Here is an 18,493-nt window from a genome sequence, read left to right as displayed (position 1 = left end):
GCTATCATAACGCCCTTCTCATATGATATGAACTTGCAGGTAGCCTGGGGCATACCAACAGATTCTAGTTCCCCAGGAATATGTAAGTTAGTTCCTAGCCTTGATAACTCATCCACTTCGCATTTCCCTGGTATTTTCCTCTGGCCAAGCACTCATATCAGGTGAATATTGTACTGTTCAGCCATCTTGTTGAGAAATTTGCGGCAGTCTTTAGGCAATTCGAGTAAAGGATTTTATCGCAGGGTAAATGGCTCCTAATATAGCTATGCCAGCACTTGTTGGAATATTACGTTTCAGTCAATTTGCCACCTTTTTTAACAATGTGTATATATAACACCACACTGGGGAACAGGCTATTATAGGTTAGTGCATAGAGGTATATGAGGACCACAAAAAGGTGTACCGAAAATGGTGCCTATCGGTCCATGTTTTGGTATAGGCCCCATTTAGACCGATCTCCCGATTTGACTTCTTGGGCTTCTAGAAACCGTGTTATCAATTTGATTTACCTGAAATTGGAAATCTAGAGGTATTTCAGGACCACAAAGTGGGGGACCGTAAAATGGAGCGTATCGGTCAATGTTTTGGTTAGCCTCCCTATAGACCGATCTCCTGATTTTACTTCTTGGTCTTCTAGAAAACGCATTTTTTATCCAATTTAAATCTTGATTTTTTTCGTGAGCATGATTTTGCAGAAATTTTATTCACGCACATTGACGAACCGATTTTATTTCTCACGCACGCTCGTGCTCGACATATTTATTTTATAAAGGTTTATATTCGAACAAACAGGAAGTATTTGAGATGGTATCGAAAATGTGATGCAGGGAATAAAAAATTCGTTCCCGCCCGACTTTTTATAACATATGTGTTGCGATAACTGACCACTTTTGAGAGGTGTCCAGTTTACAAAGTTTCTGAGAACGGGAGAGGTTTCACCGTAGTATTTCGATGTGTTTCAAATGGAATGACAATCTCTCCCATTAGCAGGTGATGGGTTTAAGAATGAAAAAAATTCTGTACTTTGTTACAGAACATATCAGCCACCCTGTACACAAAAATTATTAAAATACAAAAAGCTTTCTCATATTGAGGAATTTTTTAAATAAAACATGTAATAAAAACTGCCATAAGCTAAACTAAAGTTAAATTGGCCCATTTGGATAGATTTCCATCTAATAAAGGGTGATACGGTCAAAATTTGGTCAATATAAACTTGACGTATTTCTTTCAATTTTGCATTTAAAAAACCTGAAGACCCCTCATTTTGAAGGTGTGTGTGTGTAGAATGTTGTTTCTATTTTGATTTTGGGTATCACTCTTCAGTTGTCAAAATGCCGTCCAAGCAAGAAGAGCAGCGTATCAAAATTTTGCTCGCGCATCGCGAAAGTCCGAGCTACTCGCACGCAAAGCTGGCAAAATCGTTAAAAGTTGCCAAATCAACCGTTACAAATGTAATTAAAGTGTTTGGGGAACGTTTGTCGACAGCCAGGAAGTTTGGATCGGGGGGAAATCGAAAACCGGAAGCCGCTGAGACGACGAAGAGAGTTGCCGGTAGTTTCAAGCGAAACCCTAACCTCTCTCTCCGAGATGCCGCAAATAAGATGGGTGTATCGTCTACAACCGTGCATCGAGCCAAAAAACGAGCCGGACTATCGACTTACAAGAAGGTAATGACTCCAAATCGCGATGATAAACAAAATACGACGTCCAAAGCGCGATCCCGGAGGCTGTACACGACGATGCTGACGAAGTTTGACTGCGTGGTAATGGACGACGAAACCTACGTCAAAGCCGACTACAAGCAGCTTCCGGGACAGGAGTTTTATACGGCAAAAGGAAGGGGAAAGGTAGCAGATGGCAAGCCATCTGTACCTGTGGCTTGAAAAGCAGCATTTTCATAGCTTCCGGGACTGTCAACCAAGAAATTTACGTGAAAGAGTGTTTGAATAAACGTCTGCTGCCTTTCCTGAAGAAACACGGTTGTTCCGTACTGTTTTGGCCGGATTTGGCATCTTGCCATTACGGTAAAAAGGCCATGGAGTGGTACGCCGCAAACAACGTGCAGGTGGTTCCCAAGGACAAGAATCCTCCCAACACGCCAGAGCTCCGCCCAATTGAGAAATACTGGGCTATTGTCAAGCGGAACCTAAAGAAGACAAAAAAACTGCTAAGGACGAGCAGCAGTTCAAGGCAAACTGGCTTTCTGTGGCGAAGAAGGTGGACAAGGTGGCTGTACAAAATCTGATGGCAGGTGTCAAGCGTGAGGCCCGGCAATTCGGATTTGGAAAAGCAAAAGCCTAACTGAATATTTTTCCTGAATTTTATACTAATTGAACTTGAAAAAGAAATTTAATTTGATTTTTTAAATAAACGATTTCACCGATTTACACGCGTTTTCCCTTGACCAAATTTTGACCGTATCACCCTTTATGGCCATTAAGAACATTTTGTGAGTATTAAAAAAAAATAAAATTGTGCAAAATACTAAATTGACCACAATTTTGTGATCAAAGTTCAGATGGGTTAAATTTTATTTATCAAATCTGTAGTGGACCTATTAGCCTTGACATGGAATTCAATTATTGAGCTGTTTTGGTTATCACACAGTTACTGGTTGGCAAATCATGGTACTATGTGGCGTATACATGCATTTAATGAAAAATGGCGAAACTTTAGTGGAAGCGAAACAAACAAACCAAAAAAATTATCAAAGTTGTGGACCTTAATAAAAGCACACTTGCACACAGTCATATCAATGAAAAGTTTAATTTTTTTGCGTTTTTGCCAAATTACTATAGTTCGCAATAGTATGGAATGCTCTTTTAGCTTTGTCCGAGTATATATGTGAATTGTACTTACGTCAACATGAATCCCGGGAAAGGGAAAAACTTTCGTATTTGGAAATTCACCAGGTGTATAACGATAAAACTCCAATTGCCCACGATAAAATTTGGCCGAATAAAGTGGTGCACCCTCGAGATCGTACATGCAACGCAATATAGCATGTTGGCCACGTCTAACAGCAGGTGGTTCAATGATTAAATTGACATTACGCAAAGCACCCTCTACGAAATCTGAAAATAGAGAAATAAAAAAAGACCATAGCAATGAGTTCAAATTAAAAAAAAAAAAAATCAAAAAGTTTTTCTTTATAGATTTGGGCTATATGACATATGTATAAAAACTATGAAATATTTTAATACGATAAAAACAAATAAACAAAAAAAAATGTTTTCAATTTAAAATAATTTATTGCATACCATTTCCTTTGCAAAAAGCTCGATATGCCAAAAAAAAAATTATATAAATTGATTTTTAGACTATATGTTTTATTTCCCTAAATATTCCATATGTCCAAGATATTAATGTTAAATTTATAATCCGCTCAAGAGCAGTTTTTCCAGAATTAATAACAATTTGGTTGATTACAGAAAATAAACATAGATGTAGTGGACAACAAAAACATGGATATACTTTTTCAATAGTTTGGCTATTAATGATATGCATTTCTATTAATAGTTGGCTTTGTCAAATGAAATGGAACATTTTTTAATGACATTAAAATGTCAAATCAGTTTATAAATTTTTTTTCTCGTTTGTATTGGCTAACACAAACAATTTTTTTGAATATTTCGGGGTTGTCACGAAACATATAGTTTTTATATAAAAATTTCGAGTTTTTTTAGGATCTTGTTGGAATTTTAATATTTGGGGAGTAGTCATGATTTTAGCAAAATAAGTTTTTCATTGAAAATTTGAGTTTTTTAGGATTTGGTTAAAATGTAGATTTTTTTGGGATGATAACATATTAACCTACTTTGTATACCCTTCACCACTACTGTGGTACAGGGTATAATAAGTTTGTGCTTTTGTATGTAACGCCAAGCAGGAGTAATCATAGACCAACCTTTTAGTATACGGATCGGCTTAGAATTAAATTCTGAGTCGATTTAGCGATGTCCGTCTGTCTGTCTGTCTGTCTGTCTCTTGATGTATTTTTGTGTGCAAAGTACAGCTCGCAGTTTTAGTCCGATTGTCCTAAAATTTGGTATAGGGTCCTGTTTCGGCTCAAAGACGATCCCTATTGATTTTGGAAAAAATCGGTTCAGATTTAGATATAGCTGCCATATATATTTTTCACCGATCTGGTCATAATTGGCGTGTATATCAACCGATCTTCCTCAAATTCCGTACATCCGAATATTTTATGAGTCTCGAAAATCTTGTAAAATATCATCCAAATCGGTTCAGATTTAGATATAGCTCCCATATATAGCTTTCGCCCGATTTACACTCATATGACCACAGAGGCCAATTTTTAACTCCGATTTAGTTGAAATTTTGCACAGGGAGTAGAATTAGCATTGTAGCTATGCGTGCCAAATTTGGTTGAAATCGGTTCAGATTTGGATATATCTCCCATATATAGCTTTCGCCCGATTTACACTCATATGACCACAGAGGCCAATTTTTTGCTCCGATTTAGTTGAAATTTTGCATAGAGAGTAGAATTAGCATTGCAACTATGCGTGCCAAATTTGGTTGAAATCGGTTCAGATTTGGATATATCTCCCATATATAGCTTTCGCCCGATTTACACTCATATGACCACAGAGGCCAATTTTTAACTCCGATTTAGTTGAAATTTTGCACAGGGAGTAGAATTAGCATTGTAGCTATGCGTGCCAAATTTGGTTGAAATCGGTTCAGATTTAGATATAGCTCCCATATATTTCGCCCGATTTACACTCATATGACCACAGAGGCCAATTTTTAACTCCGATTTAGTTGAAATTTTGCACAGGGAGTAGAATTAGCATTGTAACTATGCGTGCCAAATTTGGTTGAAATCGGTTCAGATTTGGATATATCTCCCATATATAGCTTTCGCCCGATTTACACTCATATGACCACAGAGGCCAATTTTTTGCTCCGATTTAGTTGAAATTTTGCATAGAGAGTAGAATTAGCATTGCAACTATGCGTGCCAAATTTGGTTGAAATCGGTTCAGATTTGGATATATCTCCCATATATAGCTTTCGCCCGATTTACACTCATATGACCACAGAGGCCAATTTTTAACTCCGATTTAGTTGAAATTTTGCACAGGGAGTAGAATTAGCATTGTAAATATGCGTGCCAAATTTGGTTGAAATCGGTTCAGATTTAGATACATCTCCTATATATAGCTTTCGCCCGATTTACACTCATATGACCACAGAGGCCAATTTTTAACTCCTATTTAGTTGAAATTTTGCGCAGGGAGTAGAATTAGCATTGTTGCTATGCGTGCCAAATTTGGTTGAAATCGGTCGAGATTTAGATATATCTCCCATATATCGCTTTCGCCCGATTTACACTCATATGACCACAGAGACCAATTTTTAACTCCGATTTAGTTGATATTTTGCACAGAGAGTAGAATTAGCATTGTTGCTATGCGTGCCAAATTTGGTTGAAATCGGTTCAGATTTAGATATAGCTCCCATATATATGTTTTTCTGATTTCGACAAAAATGGTCAAAATACCAACATTTTCCTTGTAAAATCGCCACTGCTTAGTCCAAAAGTGGTAAAAATGACTCTTATTTTCCTATACTGCTAATACATATGTATCGAGCGATAAATCATAAATAAACTTTTGCGAAGTTTCCTTAAAATTGCTTCAGATTTAAATGTTTCCCATATTTTTTTAATAATATTGTGTTCCACCTTAGTACATTAGCCGACTTAAATTTTGAGTCTATACACCCTCAAAAAAAATCGCTTCTTTAACATATGTTCCAAACATATTTTGCAGGAAGCACATATATTATTGGATACTGCCGAAACATTAATATGTTTGTTTTATGTGAACATATTATATGTTTGGAAGCATTTTGAGCCCAAAAATATTATATGCTTGGAAGAATTTTTCCCAAAGACGATTGTGCTCATTCCCTAACATACTCGTAATTTTCACTTCCTCGAAATTTTTTAGTTCTTGGCACCTTTTTCTGTAATACAAATAATGTTGAAGAAATTATTCACTTTTATAAATTTTTTAAATTTTACCTTTCGCCTGCACGGAGAATCGACACAGTTTGTAAGCCAACACACTATCCACTGGGCTACGTAGCTGTTATGGTCACCAGCAGATAATTATCGTTATAAGTTACATTTATATAGCATAGTTTGCAGCGCCCACGAGCCCATGCAAACATAACATTATTTAACAGAAACTTACATTTGTTTGCCACGTGGAGCAGTGGTTAGCACGTCTGCCTTACATGCAAAGGGTCGTGGGTTCAATCCCTGCTCCGACCGAACACTTTTTTTTTTTTAATTTACACATTTATATTTATGCTATATTAAATTTTTATACTGAAACTTCGAAATGTGGGTTATTAAAGATTTATAGACAGTAGCTTGATATAAACGAAATTGCCTGATTTTTGGATGAAATATTTTTTTTTTTTTTGCAAAAATAAAAATTTTGTAACAAAAAACTGTTTTTGGTACAAAACTTTAAAATTTGGAAGGAATTCAAAAACTCTAACAAAAGAAGAACGTGGAGTCGAGTATAAACGTACATAAATAATTTTATAATATAAACATACATTTATTTAGGCGTGAACAGTTTTTTACTAGCATTTAACACCATCGCTCTAAAATGCCTTTTATTTTTCTTTAATAATTCATTTTAAAGAAAATAAACTTTTTAAATTGTTTTAGCTGCAAAACTCGAACTTAACGCACGCTTTTATATTTGAAGTTGTCCGTCAAATCCTCGTGGACTACTTATTAATTAAGAGGAACTAAACTTTGTTTTTATACATTTTACTGTGTAATTTTTCACTATTTCCTCCTTATTTCATTTTACTGTCCCAACTCTAAAAAGAGTATAGTGCCCTTTCGTTATTTTTATGATGACCCCTGATTTCTTTTAACGAACCAAGAAAAAAATTGTGCCCATAATGCCAAAATGATAAACAAAACACATGTCCACACATACATAAAATGCTGCTCTCAAGTCGAAAACATATGCTGTTTGTTTTTCAAATGTCTATTTTCTTGGTTCCGAATGTCCATTCTCTTTATTCAAATTAAATAATATTTAGACTTAAGCATATCAAATTTTTGGCCTTATCATAAAACAGTTTTCCGAAACAACATACAAGCGGTTTCACAGAAATCGCTCTCTTTTGATTCTCTCGCTGTGTTATGTTGATATCTTTCGTCAACTCTCCCGGTTTCCATCTCTATTTCTTTCTCTATACTCTCTCTGTCGCTTTGAATAAAATATCACAACATATGTATGTTTAGTCGAAATTTGTAAATTTATATATGTTTACATTCACACATATGATTTTTATGAAACATTCATGTCCCAAACATAATATATTCTAACATATTAACTTAGATGTCCCAAACATTTAGTGTTAGTTTAGGAACATTACATGTTTGCACTTAAATATATTGTGTTTTAAAGTTGTGCCCGAAACACATTTTGTTTATATCGGAACATATGAAAAACATATTTTTCTAACAGTGTAGATTTGTAGAAGTCTATCAAATTCTGTCCAGATCGAGTGATATTTAAATGTATTAAATGTGTATAGCCCCTCAACACATTTGACGGATGTGATATGGTGTCGAAAATTTAGATCTACAAAGTGGAGCAGGGTATAATATAGTCGGCCCCGCCCGACTTTAGACTTTCCTTACATGTTTTCCCCTAGAGGGGATATTATTTAAATAAAACATAGATAGCAAAATAGCTGAACAAATTTTTTATATAAAAATTTATATTTCTTAAATTATAAGTAAAATACGATTTTCATAAAAAATTTTGAGTTTTTAACGAATTTAATGGAATATTTATTTTTTTGGGAGTCTTCCCGAAATAAGCTCCTTTTTGTTATCCGACGCATAATTTAGGAGATATAAGCAAAAAAATTTATTTATATAACAATTTCGATTGCGACAGGACTTTGATGGGGAATTTTAAAGTTATCGGAACGGTCACAAATTAACCTACCTTACGTTCTAGGACATAGTTTAGGGCATACAAGTTAAATAAGCCTTTCATATAAAAAACAAGTATACACGGCCGTAAGTTCGGCCAGGCCGAATCTTATGTACCCTCCACCATGGATTGCGTAGAAACTTCTAACTGTCATCCACAATCGAATTACTTGGGTTGTGGTATCTTAAAACTTCTTAACATCGTTTTCTAAAATGTGAGTTAGTCCATACGTGGTATATATTAGACAAAAAAGTTATGTATAGTTACGTCTACAAATAATTACGAATCGATATGGACTTTTTGCACGGTACGTAGAAAGCCAGAATTGAAATATGGGGGTCACTTATATGGGGGCCATATACAATTATGAACTTGATATGGACCAATTTTTGTGTGATTGGAAATCGATTTATCTGAGGGATATATATAACTATAGACCGATATGGACCTAGTTAGGCATGGTTGTTAACGACCATATACTAGCACAATGTACCAAATTTAAACTCACTCGGATGAAATTTGCTCCTCCAAGAGGCTCCAAAACCTAATCTCGGGATCGGTTTATATGGGGCTATATATGATTATGGACTGATATGGACCACTTTTGGCATGGTTATTAAATATCATATACTATCACCAGCCACCGTGGTGTAATGGTTAGCATGCCCGCCTTGCCAACACAAGGCCGTGGGTTCGATTCCTGCTTCCACCGAACACCAAAAAGTTTTTCAGCGGTGGACTATCCCACCTCAGTAATGCTGGTGACATTTCTGAGGGTTTTAAAGCTTCTTTAAGTGGTTTCACGGCAATGTGGAACGACGTTCGGACTCGGCTATAAAAAGGAGGTCCCTTGTCATTGAGCTTAACATGGAATCGGGCAGCACTCAGTGATAAGAGAGAAGTTCACCAATGTGGTATCACAACGGACTGAATAGTCTAAGTGAGCCTGATACATCGGGCTGCCATCTAACCTAACCATCACCACGTACCAAATTTCAAGCAGATCGGATGAATTTTGCTTCTCCAAAAGGCACCGGAGGTCAAATCTGGGGATTGGTTTATATGGGAACTATATATAATTATGGACTGATAGGAACCAATTCCTGCATGGTTGTTGGATACCATATACTAATATCACGTACCAAATATCAACTGAATGGGAAGAATTTTGCTCATCCAACGGGCTCTGGAGGTCAAATCTGGGGATCGGTTTATATGGGGCCTATATATAATTATGGACCGATACCGACCAATTTTTGCATGGGAGTTTGGGGCCATATATTAACACCACGTACCAAATTTCAACTGAATCAGATGAATTTTGGTCTCCAAAGAGGCTCCGGAGGTCAAATCTGGTGATCGGTTTATATGGGGGCTATATATAATTATGGACCGATGTGGACCAATTTTTGCATGGTTATTAGAGACCATATACTAACACCATGATTCAGCCGGATCGGATGAAATTTGCTTCTCTTAGAGGCCTCGAAGCCAAATTTGTGGGTCCGTTTATATGGGGGCTACACGTAAATGTGGACCGATATGGCCCATTTTCAAGACCATCCGATCTACATCGATAACAACTACTTGTGCCAAGTTTCAAGTCAATAGCTTGTTTTGTTCGGAAGTTAGCGTGATTTCAACAAACGGACGGACGGACATGCTCAGATCGACTCAGAGTTTCACCACGACCCAGAATATATATACTTTATGGGGTCTTAGAGCAATATTTCGATGTGTTACAAACGGAATGACAAATCTAATATACCCACCATCCTATGGTGGAGGGTATAAAAATCTGGATTTTTTATACGCATACTTTATCAGATACAAGTAAAATAAATTTAGATCAAAATTTCAATTTTTTTAAGATTTTGAAGAAATGATGAATTTCTCGGAGTCATCACGAATTATGCGCCTTTTCGCCCTAGGACGCATACGAGCAAAATACGATTTTCATATAAAATTTTAGTTGTTATACCCTCCACCATAGAATTAGAGGTATATTCACTTTGTCTTTCCGTTTGTAACACATCGAAGTATTGCTCTAAGACCCTATAAAGTATATATATTCTGGGTCGTGGTGAAACTCTGAGTCGATCTGAGCATGTCCGTCCGTCCGTTTGTTGAAATCACGCTAACTTCCGAACGAAACAAGCTATCGACTTGAAGCTTGGCACAAGTAGTTGTATTGAAGTAGGTCAGATGGCATTGCAAATGGGCTATATCGGTTCACTTTTACGTATAGCCACCATATAAACGGATCCCCAGATTTGGATTGCGGAGCCTCTAAGAGAAACATATTTCATCCGATCTGGCAGAAATTTGGTACTTGGTGTTGGTATATGGTCTCTAAAAACCATGCCAATATCGTCAATATCGGTACATAATTATATATAGCCCCCATATAAACCGATGCGCAGAGTTGACCTCCGGAGCTTCTTGGAGGAACAAAATTAATGCGATCCAGTTGAAACTTAGTACGTGGTGTTAGTATATGATCTCTAACAACCATGCAAAAATTAGTCCATATCATTTCATAAAATTGGTCCGTATCGATCTATATTATATATAGCCCCCATATGAACCGATCCCCAATAACAGAAAAATCACGATTGCCACTCGAGCCAAAATTAATCTACCAAAATTTTATTGCCATAGAAAATTTTGTCGAAATTTTATTTCTATAGAAAATGTTGTCAACATTTTATTGCCATAGAAAATTTTATCGAAATTGTATTTCTATAGAAAATTTTGTCAAAATTTTGTCAAAATTTTATTTCTAAGAAAATTTTGTCAAAATTTTATTTCTATAGAAAATGTTGTCCAAATTTTATTTCTATAGAAAGTTTTGTCAACATTTTATTTCTATAGAAAATTTTGTCAAAATTTTATTTCCATAGAAAATTTTGTCAACATTTTATTTCTATAGAAAATTTTGTCAACATTTTATTTCTATAGAAAATTTTGTCAAAATTTTATTTCTATAGAAAATTTTGTCAAAATTTTATTTCAATAGAAAATTTTGTCAAAATTTTATTTCTATTGAAAATTTTGTCAAAATTTTATTTCTGTAGATAATTTTGTCACAATGTTATAATCTTCCAAAACATCAAGAATTCTACCAATCCACCAAACAGTAAAAAATCTGCCATTTTTGGTAGACTCGTGTTCATAATTGTACGAGTAAATAGCCCCCATATAAAGCGGCCCCATATTTCAATTATGGCTGTATAATTACAGCACAGAAGTTCATATCGGTTCGTAATTATTTCTTATATTCAAGAACTGAATATATACGTATTTAGTCGCCCTTCTTTTGTCTACTATATATCCCGCATGGACTAACTTACAATTTAGAAGATAATGTTAAGAAGTTTTAAGATGCCTTGCCATCGACCGCAATTCGAGTAATTTAATTGTGGATGACCGTCTTTAGTAGAAGTTTCTACGCGATCCATGGTGGAGGGTACATAGATTCGGCCTGGTCGAACTTACGACCGTATATACTTGTTTTTTTTTTTTTCAAGAGTGAACCACACTTGAACCTTCAAAAAGAAAGGCATAAGCCGGCTATCATAAATTTGTACTTCAATCATATTTGTTGTTTTTCTATGTAAAAATTCTAATTTTTTCACGATTTTTAATTTCTTAAATTGTTTTGGGGTAGTCACGAATTAAGGTTCTTTTTGCTCTAGTATGCATAATGTAGGTGATACAAGCAAAATAAGTTTTCGTATAAAAATTTCTTTTTTTTTTGGATTGTGATGGAATAGTGAATTTTTGATGTGGTCACGATGTAAACACCTTTTCGCTATAGGACGCTTGGATTAAAAAGCTACAAGAACAATAAATATTTTAAATAAAAATTTAATTTTCTCAGGAATTTTATAGAATTTTGATTTTTGGAGGTTTGATCGCGAAATAGGCTCTTTTTCGATCCAGTAAGCACAGTTTAGGAGATACAAAAACAAATAAGTTTTTTTTGTAAAGATTTTGATGGATTTTTGCTTTCTTAATTTGTTTAAGAGTGTTAACGAATAAGACTCATTTTCGCTCTACGAGGACACATAGTTTAGGAGATATAAGTATAAGACATTTTTCACAGAAAAATTTAAATTTTTTCAAGGCTATGATTGAGTTTTTAATTTGTGGGGGTTGTCACGAATGAAGCTCTTTTTTGCTCTGTGCTCAAGAAATTTAATAGTATTTTTAAACTTTTGGGGGTGGTCACGAATTAAGCTCCTTGCTGCTCTAGGATGCTTGAATTAGAAGCTTTGAGCAAAATACATTTTTCATATAAGAATTTAAATTTGTTTTTATGATTTTGGTGTAATTTTGAACATTGCTTGTTTTTGTTCAGGAAGCATAATTTAAGAGATATAATTAAATTAAATTGTTCATGTAAAAATGTTCTGACTAGTTTGACGGAGTTTTTATTTTTTCGAGGATTGCCACGAATTAAACTCCTTTTAGCTCAAGGACTAATAGTTTAGGTGATCCAAGAAAAATAAGTGAAGAATTTTGAATTTTTTTTGTTGAATTTTTCAGAGTAATAGCGAATTAAGCTTCTGGGACGCATTGTTTATGAGATGCGAGGAAAATAATTTTTTATATAAAAATTCTGAATTTTTCAGGATTTGAATGGAATTTTTAGTTTTTATGGGTGGGTCACAAATTAAGGATCTCTTCGCTTTAAGACACATGTTTTATGAGATACAAACAAAATAAATTTTTTGCATAAAAATTAATTTTTTTTTTTAAGAATTTGGTGGAATTAGTTTTGATTTCAACTGAAAACCATACTATGGCTAAACTATAAAAGTAGCTTAAGATCCATCATATGACAGCCCAAGTAAAATTCATTGGAGATGATCCAAATTTGCACTACTTCCGGATTACGGATTGGGAATCCAAACTAGTTTTGTAAGCTCTTTTTTTGGGCTTGATTTTGATAATTTAATTTCTTTTGGTTTTGATTTTTCGGCTAATATGTTCAAATAAAATCATATTCATCAGTTTGATGTCTGATGATATTTATACCCATTTGAAAGTTTTGTTGGTCTATTACTAATGAGTATATTGCTGAGGAGTGATATTTGAAGAGGTTCATTTATAATGGGAAATCATTTCCAATTATTGCATTAGCACAAAGGAAGCAGCTTCATTAGCAGATGCTTGCATTGCATTAACAATTCGCAAGCTATAACTTTCAGCAATTCATTGATATAAGCCCCAACACAACAATGGAATGACTCATTACTCTCCATGCGAAGTGCAGAACGTACAACAAAATGAAAGGCAATAGCTGACATCAATCTCCCAGAACATAATGACACTGTGTGTGTAAAGGGCCAAAATAATAATAAGCATACTTGTAAAATTTATTTTCACTTGATGTATAAGAAATGTAATTAAGGAACCAGATAACTTCAAAGCATATCAGATTTAAAATTTTCACAAACTACAAAATATATTAATTAAAATTATTCATAAGTAAAGAATTTTCACAAAAAAAAAAAAAATCAAATTTAAATATAAAATTTCAAATAATTATAATTGATCAAACATTTACATTAAAAATGAGGTTTATTATAATTTTTATGTGTTTTATTTATTTATTTATTATTTTTTTTTGTAGCTAAAAATTTTGTACGACTTCCCTTATGTCTAAATTTTACGATATTGGATAATTTTTAATGTTCTCATGTAATAATCCTTTTTCTTTACATAAAACATAGTGGTAATGTGAATGTAATCGATATAGAACATCAATCAATCATCTGTCTGTGTGTAGCTTTTAAGTTAATATTCAATTTTGAAAATATTAAAAATGATGAGACTTAAATGTAATATTTAATGGAGACTGGCATGTGGGTGAGAATAATGGTGATAATGGGGGGGAAAAGGGGGTCTATAAAAAAATTCGCTTAATTTGGAACAAGTAAAATATGTTGTCTGTCTGCGTGTATAAGACATTAATTTACGACTTATTTTACTATACGTCAAATTTAGTTTTTATAGTATATAAATTAAAGAAGAATTTTCTTTTCAGAAAAATTACAAATTTAATAAGTTAAGTTCTGACTCTAAACAAGTATATAAAGCAGTAAGTTCGACCGAGCCGAATCTTAAATACCCACCACCATGAATCCAATATATAAGATTCCTTTGAAAATTCTTAGTCGTGGCGAATAGTATTTCAGGATGTTTAATGACATATATTCTCCTACACTGTTAGAAAAATATGTTTTTCATATGTTCCGATATAAACAAAATGTGTTTCGGGCACGATTTTAAACCACAATATATTTAAGTGCGAACATGTAATGTTCCTAAACTAACACTAAATGTTTGGGACATCTATGTTAATATGTTAGAATATATTATGTTTGGGGCATCAATGTTTCATAAAAATCATATGTGTGAATACAAACATATATAAATTTACAAATTTCGACTAAACATACATATGTTGTGATATTTTATTCAAAGCGACAGAGAGAGTATAGAGAGAATTAGAGATGGAAACCGGGAGAGTTGACGAAAGATATCAATATAACACAGCAAAAGAGTCAAAAGAGAACAATTTCTGTGAAACCGCTTGTATGTTGTTTCGGAAAACTGTTTTATGATAAGGCCAAAAATTTGATATGTTTAAGTCTAAATATTATTTAATTTGAATAAAGAGAATATACATTCTGAACCAAGAGAATAGACATTTGAAAAACAAACAGCTTATGTTTTCGCCTTGAGAGCAGCATTTTATGCAAAGACCATTAATAAAGATGACGTGAATTGGGCTTTGATAGTGTTAGTAATAGAAAACGGAGATTAATATCATACTTGTTGGAAAAGCGCTCCGAACTTACTGGTTTGATGCAGACAATTTTTATTTCGCTATTTTCTCCAACATTTCACGCAAATTTCTATGTCGGTTGCACTAAATTATTAATAAAATGTTTCACAAAGTGTTTTTGTTCGTTTAAGTGTTAAAAAAATTGCTAAAATAAGCGAATTAAGTTTTGTTACGAATTCAAAATGAAAAGAGAAACCGAAAAAAAGTTGCAACGTCTCATGGAACATGTATGATATTAATCTCTGTTTTTTCAAGAAAAAGAGGAAGAGCAAGCTTATCTCACGTCTTCTTTATTAATGGTCTTTGATTTTATGTATGTGTGGACATGTGTTTTGTTTATCATTTTGGCATTATGGGCACAATTTTTTTCTTGGTTCGTTAAAAGAAATCAGGGGTCTTCATAAAAATAACGAAAGGGCACTATACTCTTTTTAGAGTTGGGACAGTAAAATGAAATAAGGAGGAAATAGTGAAAAATTACACAGTAAAATGTAAAAAAACAAACTTTAGTTCCTCTTTATTAAAAAGTAGTCCACGAGGAGTTGACGGACACCATCAAATATTAAAGCGGGCATTAAGTTCGAGTTTTACAGCTAAAACAATTTAAAAAGTTTATTTTCTTTAAAATGAATTATTAAAGAAAAATAAAAGGAATTTTAGAGCGATGGTGTTAAATGCTAGTAAAAAACTGTTCACTCCTAGATAAATTTATGTTTATATTATAAAATTATGTATGTATGTTTATACTCGACTCCACGTTCTTCTTTTGTTAGTTTTTGAATTCCTTCCAAATTTTAAAGTTTTGTACAAAAACAGTTTTTTATTACAAGATTGTTATTTTTGCAATAAAAAATAATATTTTATCCAAAAATCAGTCAATTTCGTTTATATCAAGCACTGTTACTGACTATAAATCTTTAATAACACACATTTCGAAGTTTCATTTAAAAAAAATTAATATAGTATAAATATAAATGTGTAAATTAAAAAAAAAAAAATGTTCGGTCGGAGCAGGGATTGAACCCACGACCCTTTGCATGCAAGGCAGACATGCTAACCACTGCTCCACGTGGCAAACAAATGTATGTTTCTGTTAAATAATGTTATGTTTGCATGGGCTCGTGGGCGCTGCAAACTATGCTATATAAATGTAACTTAAAACGATAATTATCTACTGGTGACTATAACAGCTACGTAGCCCAGTGGATAGTGTGTTGGCTTACAAACTGTATGGTCCTCGGTTCGATTCTCCGTGCAGGCGAAAGGTAAAATTTAAAAAATTTATAAAAGTTAATAATTTCTTCAACATTATTTGTATTACAGAGAAAGGTTCCAATAACTAAAAAATTTCGTGGAAGTGAAAATTACGAGTATGTTAGGGAATGAGCACAATCGTGTTTGGGAAAAATTCTTCCAAGCATATAATATTTTTGGCTCAAAATGCTTCCAAACATATAATATGTTCACATAAAACAAACATATTAATGTTTCGGCAGTATGCAATAATATATGTGCTTCCTGCAAAATATGTTTGGAACATATGTTAAAGAAGCGATTTTTTTTGAGGGTGTAAACAGATCATTTCAACCAGTAAGCTTCCCGAAGATGGTTAGGTTAAAGTGGCAGCCCGTTTTGATTCAGGCGCAGTAGAATCTTTCAATGTATCTTGGGGACTGAATAGTCTACAGTCCCCAAGATACATTTAAAGATTCTACTTATGAAGACTATCTCATCTAGTTTGGATTTATAACAACCATTTTTGTTTGAGTTTTAGAGGAATCATAAACATCTCATGTGAGCGTGAAATGTAAAATCTGTAGATTTTTAACGCCATTATTCAAATGATTAGAAGAAGTAAAATCTGGAAATTTTACTTTCAGTTTCATGCAATTTTCTATACCCTCAAGAAGTGAAATCGGTCTATATGGAGGCCTTACCAAATGGACCGAAAAAAAACTAAATCCGTTACAATTTCAGGCAAATCGGATAAAAATTATGGTTTATATAAGCCCAAATAGTTAAATCAGGAGATCCGTCTATATGGGTGCTATGCACCGATACACACCTAATTCAACACACCTAATTGTGGTTCTGAAAAACCTACAGAATATAGACCCCTAATCGAAGGGTGGGCTTATAAGAAAGATATATCAAAATCTGTATCGATACACAAAATATTCGGGACACCTATTTATGGTCCTAAAAAACTTAAAGATTTCAAATTTCAGGCAAATTGGATAAAAACTAAGATTTCTAAGCTCAAGAAGTAAACACGGGAGATCGGTGTATATAGCAAACCATAGACCGATGCTCACCATATTTGGCACACCTATTTGTGGTCCTAAAATACCTACAGATTTTAAATTTCGGACAAATCGGATATAAACTACGGTTTCTAGAAGCTCAAGAAATAAAATCGGGAGATCGGTCTATATCGGGGATATACAAAAACATGGACCCATACACCGATACAATTTCCGACACACCTATTTGTGGTCCTAGAATACCTCTTGATTTCAAATTTCAGGTAAGTCGGATAGAAAATACAGTTTCTAGACGCCGAAGAAGTAATAGCGGGTGATCGGTCTATATGGGGGTTATACCAAAACATTGACCGATAGGCACCATTTTCGGCACACCCACTTGTGTTACGAAAGAACCTTTAGATTTCCAATTTCAGTCAAATCGGATAGAAAATACGATTTCTAGAAGCCCAAGACCCCAAATCGGGTAGTCGGTTTATATCTTCGAACTTGATCTGCCTGCAAACAAATTTTAGGACGATATCTCCATTATTGAAGACTGTAGCTTAATTAAAGCAGACTTACCCTAAAAAAATCGCTTCTGTAACGTAAATTACCCTAAAAAAATTGCTTCGGTAACGAAAATTGGTTCATATCGGGTCATAATTTAAATAAACCGATCACCAACTGAAAATGGTCACAGACTACCACCAATCTTTTGAAGTAGCTAAGTAGTTCTAAATTAAATTAAGTTGGATGCTTGGTCGCACAAGCTTACCAGGGACCTGCAAGGAAAATGTCTTTGCAGTATTAAAGCCGTAGGTAGACAGACATTTCGACCGCAGACAATGAACGTTCCAACAGGACTCAGCCCGTGCCAACCGTACAATCTCCAAAATCTCCTGATCGCAATTTTTCGGACTTTTGCATCTGGGACATTTGGGAGAGTAAGGTTGGCACTAAAAACTACCATATCAAGACGGAGCATAGCCGGAAATGGGTCAATATACCGCATAGCCACGGACCATAGCCCTGGGGCGTGGGTTGATTTTGAAGCCTATAATTCATGCCCAAAGTAGTCAATTCGAACAAATCTAAAATGATTCTAAAATTTGATGTTATTTCAGACGATTTTTTTTTTTGACAATAAAATTAAAAAAGAATTAAACAAGACTAAAGTCGAACTGGGCTGACTGTATTATACCCTTCACCATCGTCTAGACCAAATTAAATTTTATTGAATTTAAAAGTGAATCGATTTTGTACACTCCTACAAATTTTCTACAATAAAAATTGCGAAGCAATTTGTCAAATTTATCGGGCGATATACATGTAGTAGAGGCGTATGACAAATTTATGCATTTTTACATTTTTTACTA

General features: G+C 34.0%; 1 protein-coding gene across 1 annotated transcript in view; it reads right to left on the bottom strand.

The window, feature by feature from the left end:
* Nucleotides 1-18,493, bottom strand: part of LOC142222025 (uncharacterized) — a 681,854-nt gene that overhangs the window by 255,430 nt on the left and 407,931 nt on the right. The window contains exon 6 of the mRNA XM_075291949.1: nucleotides 2,863-3,077. Within this exon, the coding sequence (XP_075148064.1) occupies nucleotides 2,863-3,077 (215 nt within the window). The remainder of the gene's footprint in view (nucleotides 1-2,862; nucleotides 3,078-18,493) is intronic.

The sequence above is a fragment of the Haematobia irritans genome, chromosome 1, assembly GCF_050003625.1.
Source record: "Haematobia irritans isolate KBUSLIRL chromosome 1, ASM5000362v1, whole genome shotgun sequence".
NCBI lineage: Eukaryota > Metazoa > Arthropoda > Insecta > Diptera > Muscidae > Haematobia > Haematobia irritans.
The sequence above is the reverse complement of the archived record's forward strand: the minus strand, read 5'-3'. Positions and strand labels throughout refer to the sequence as shown.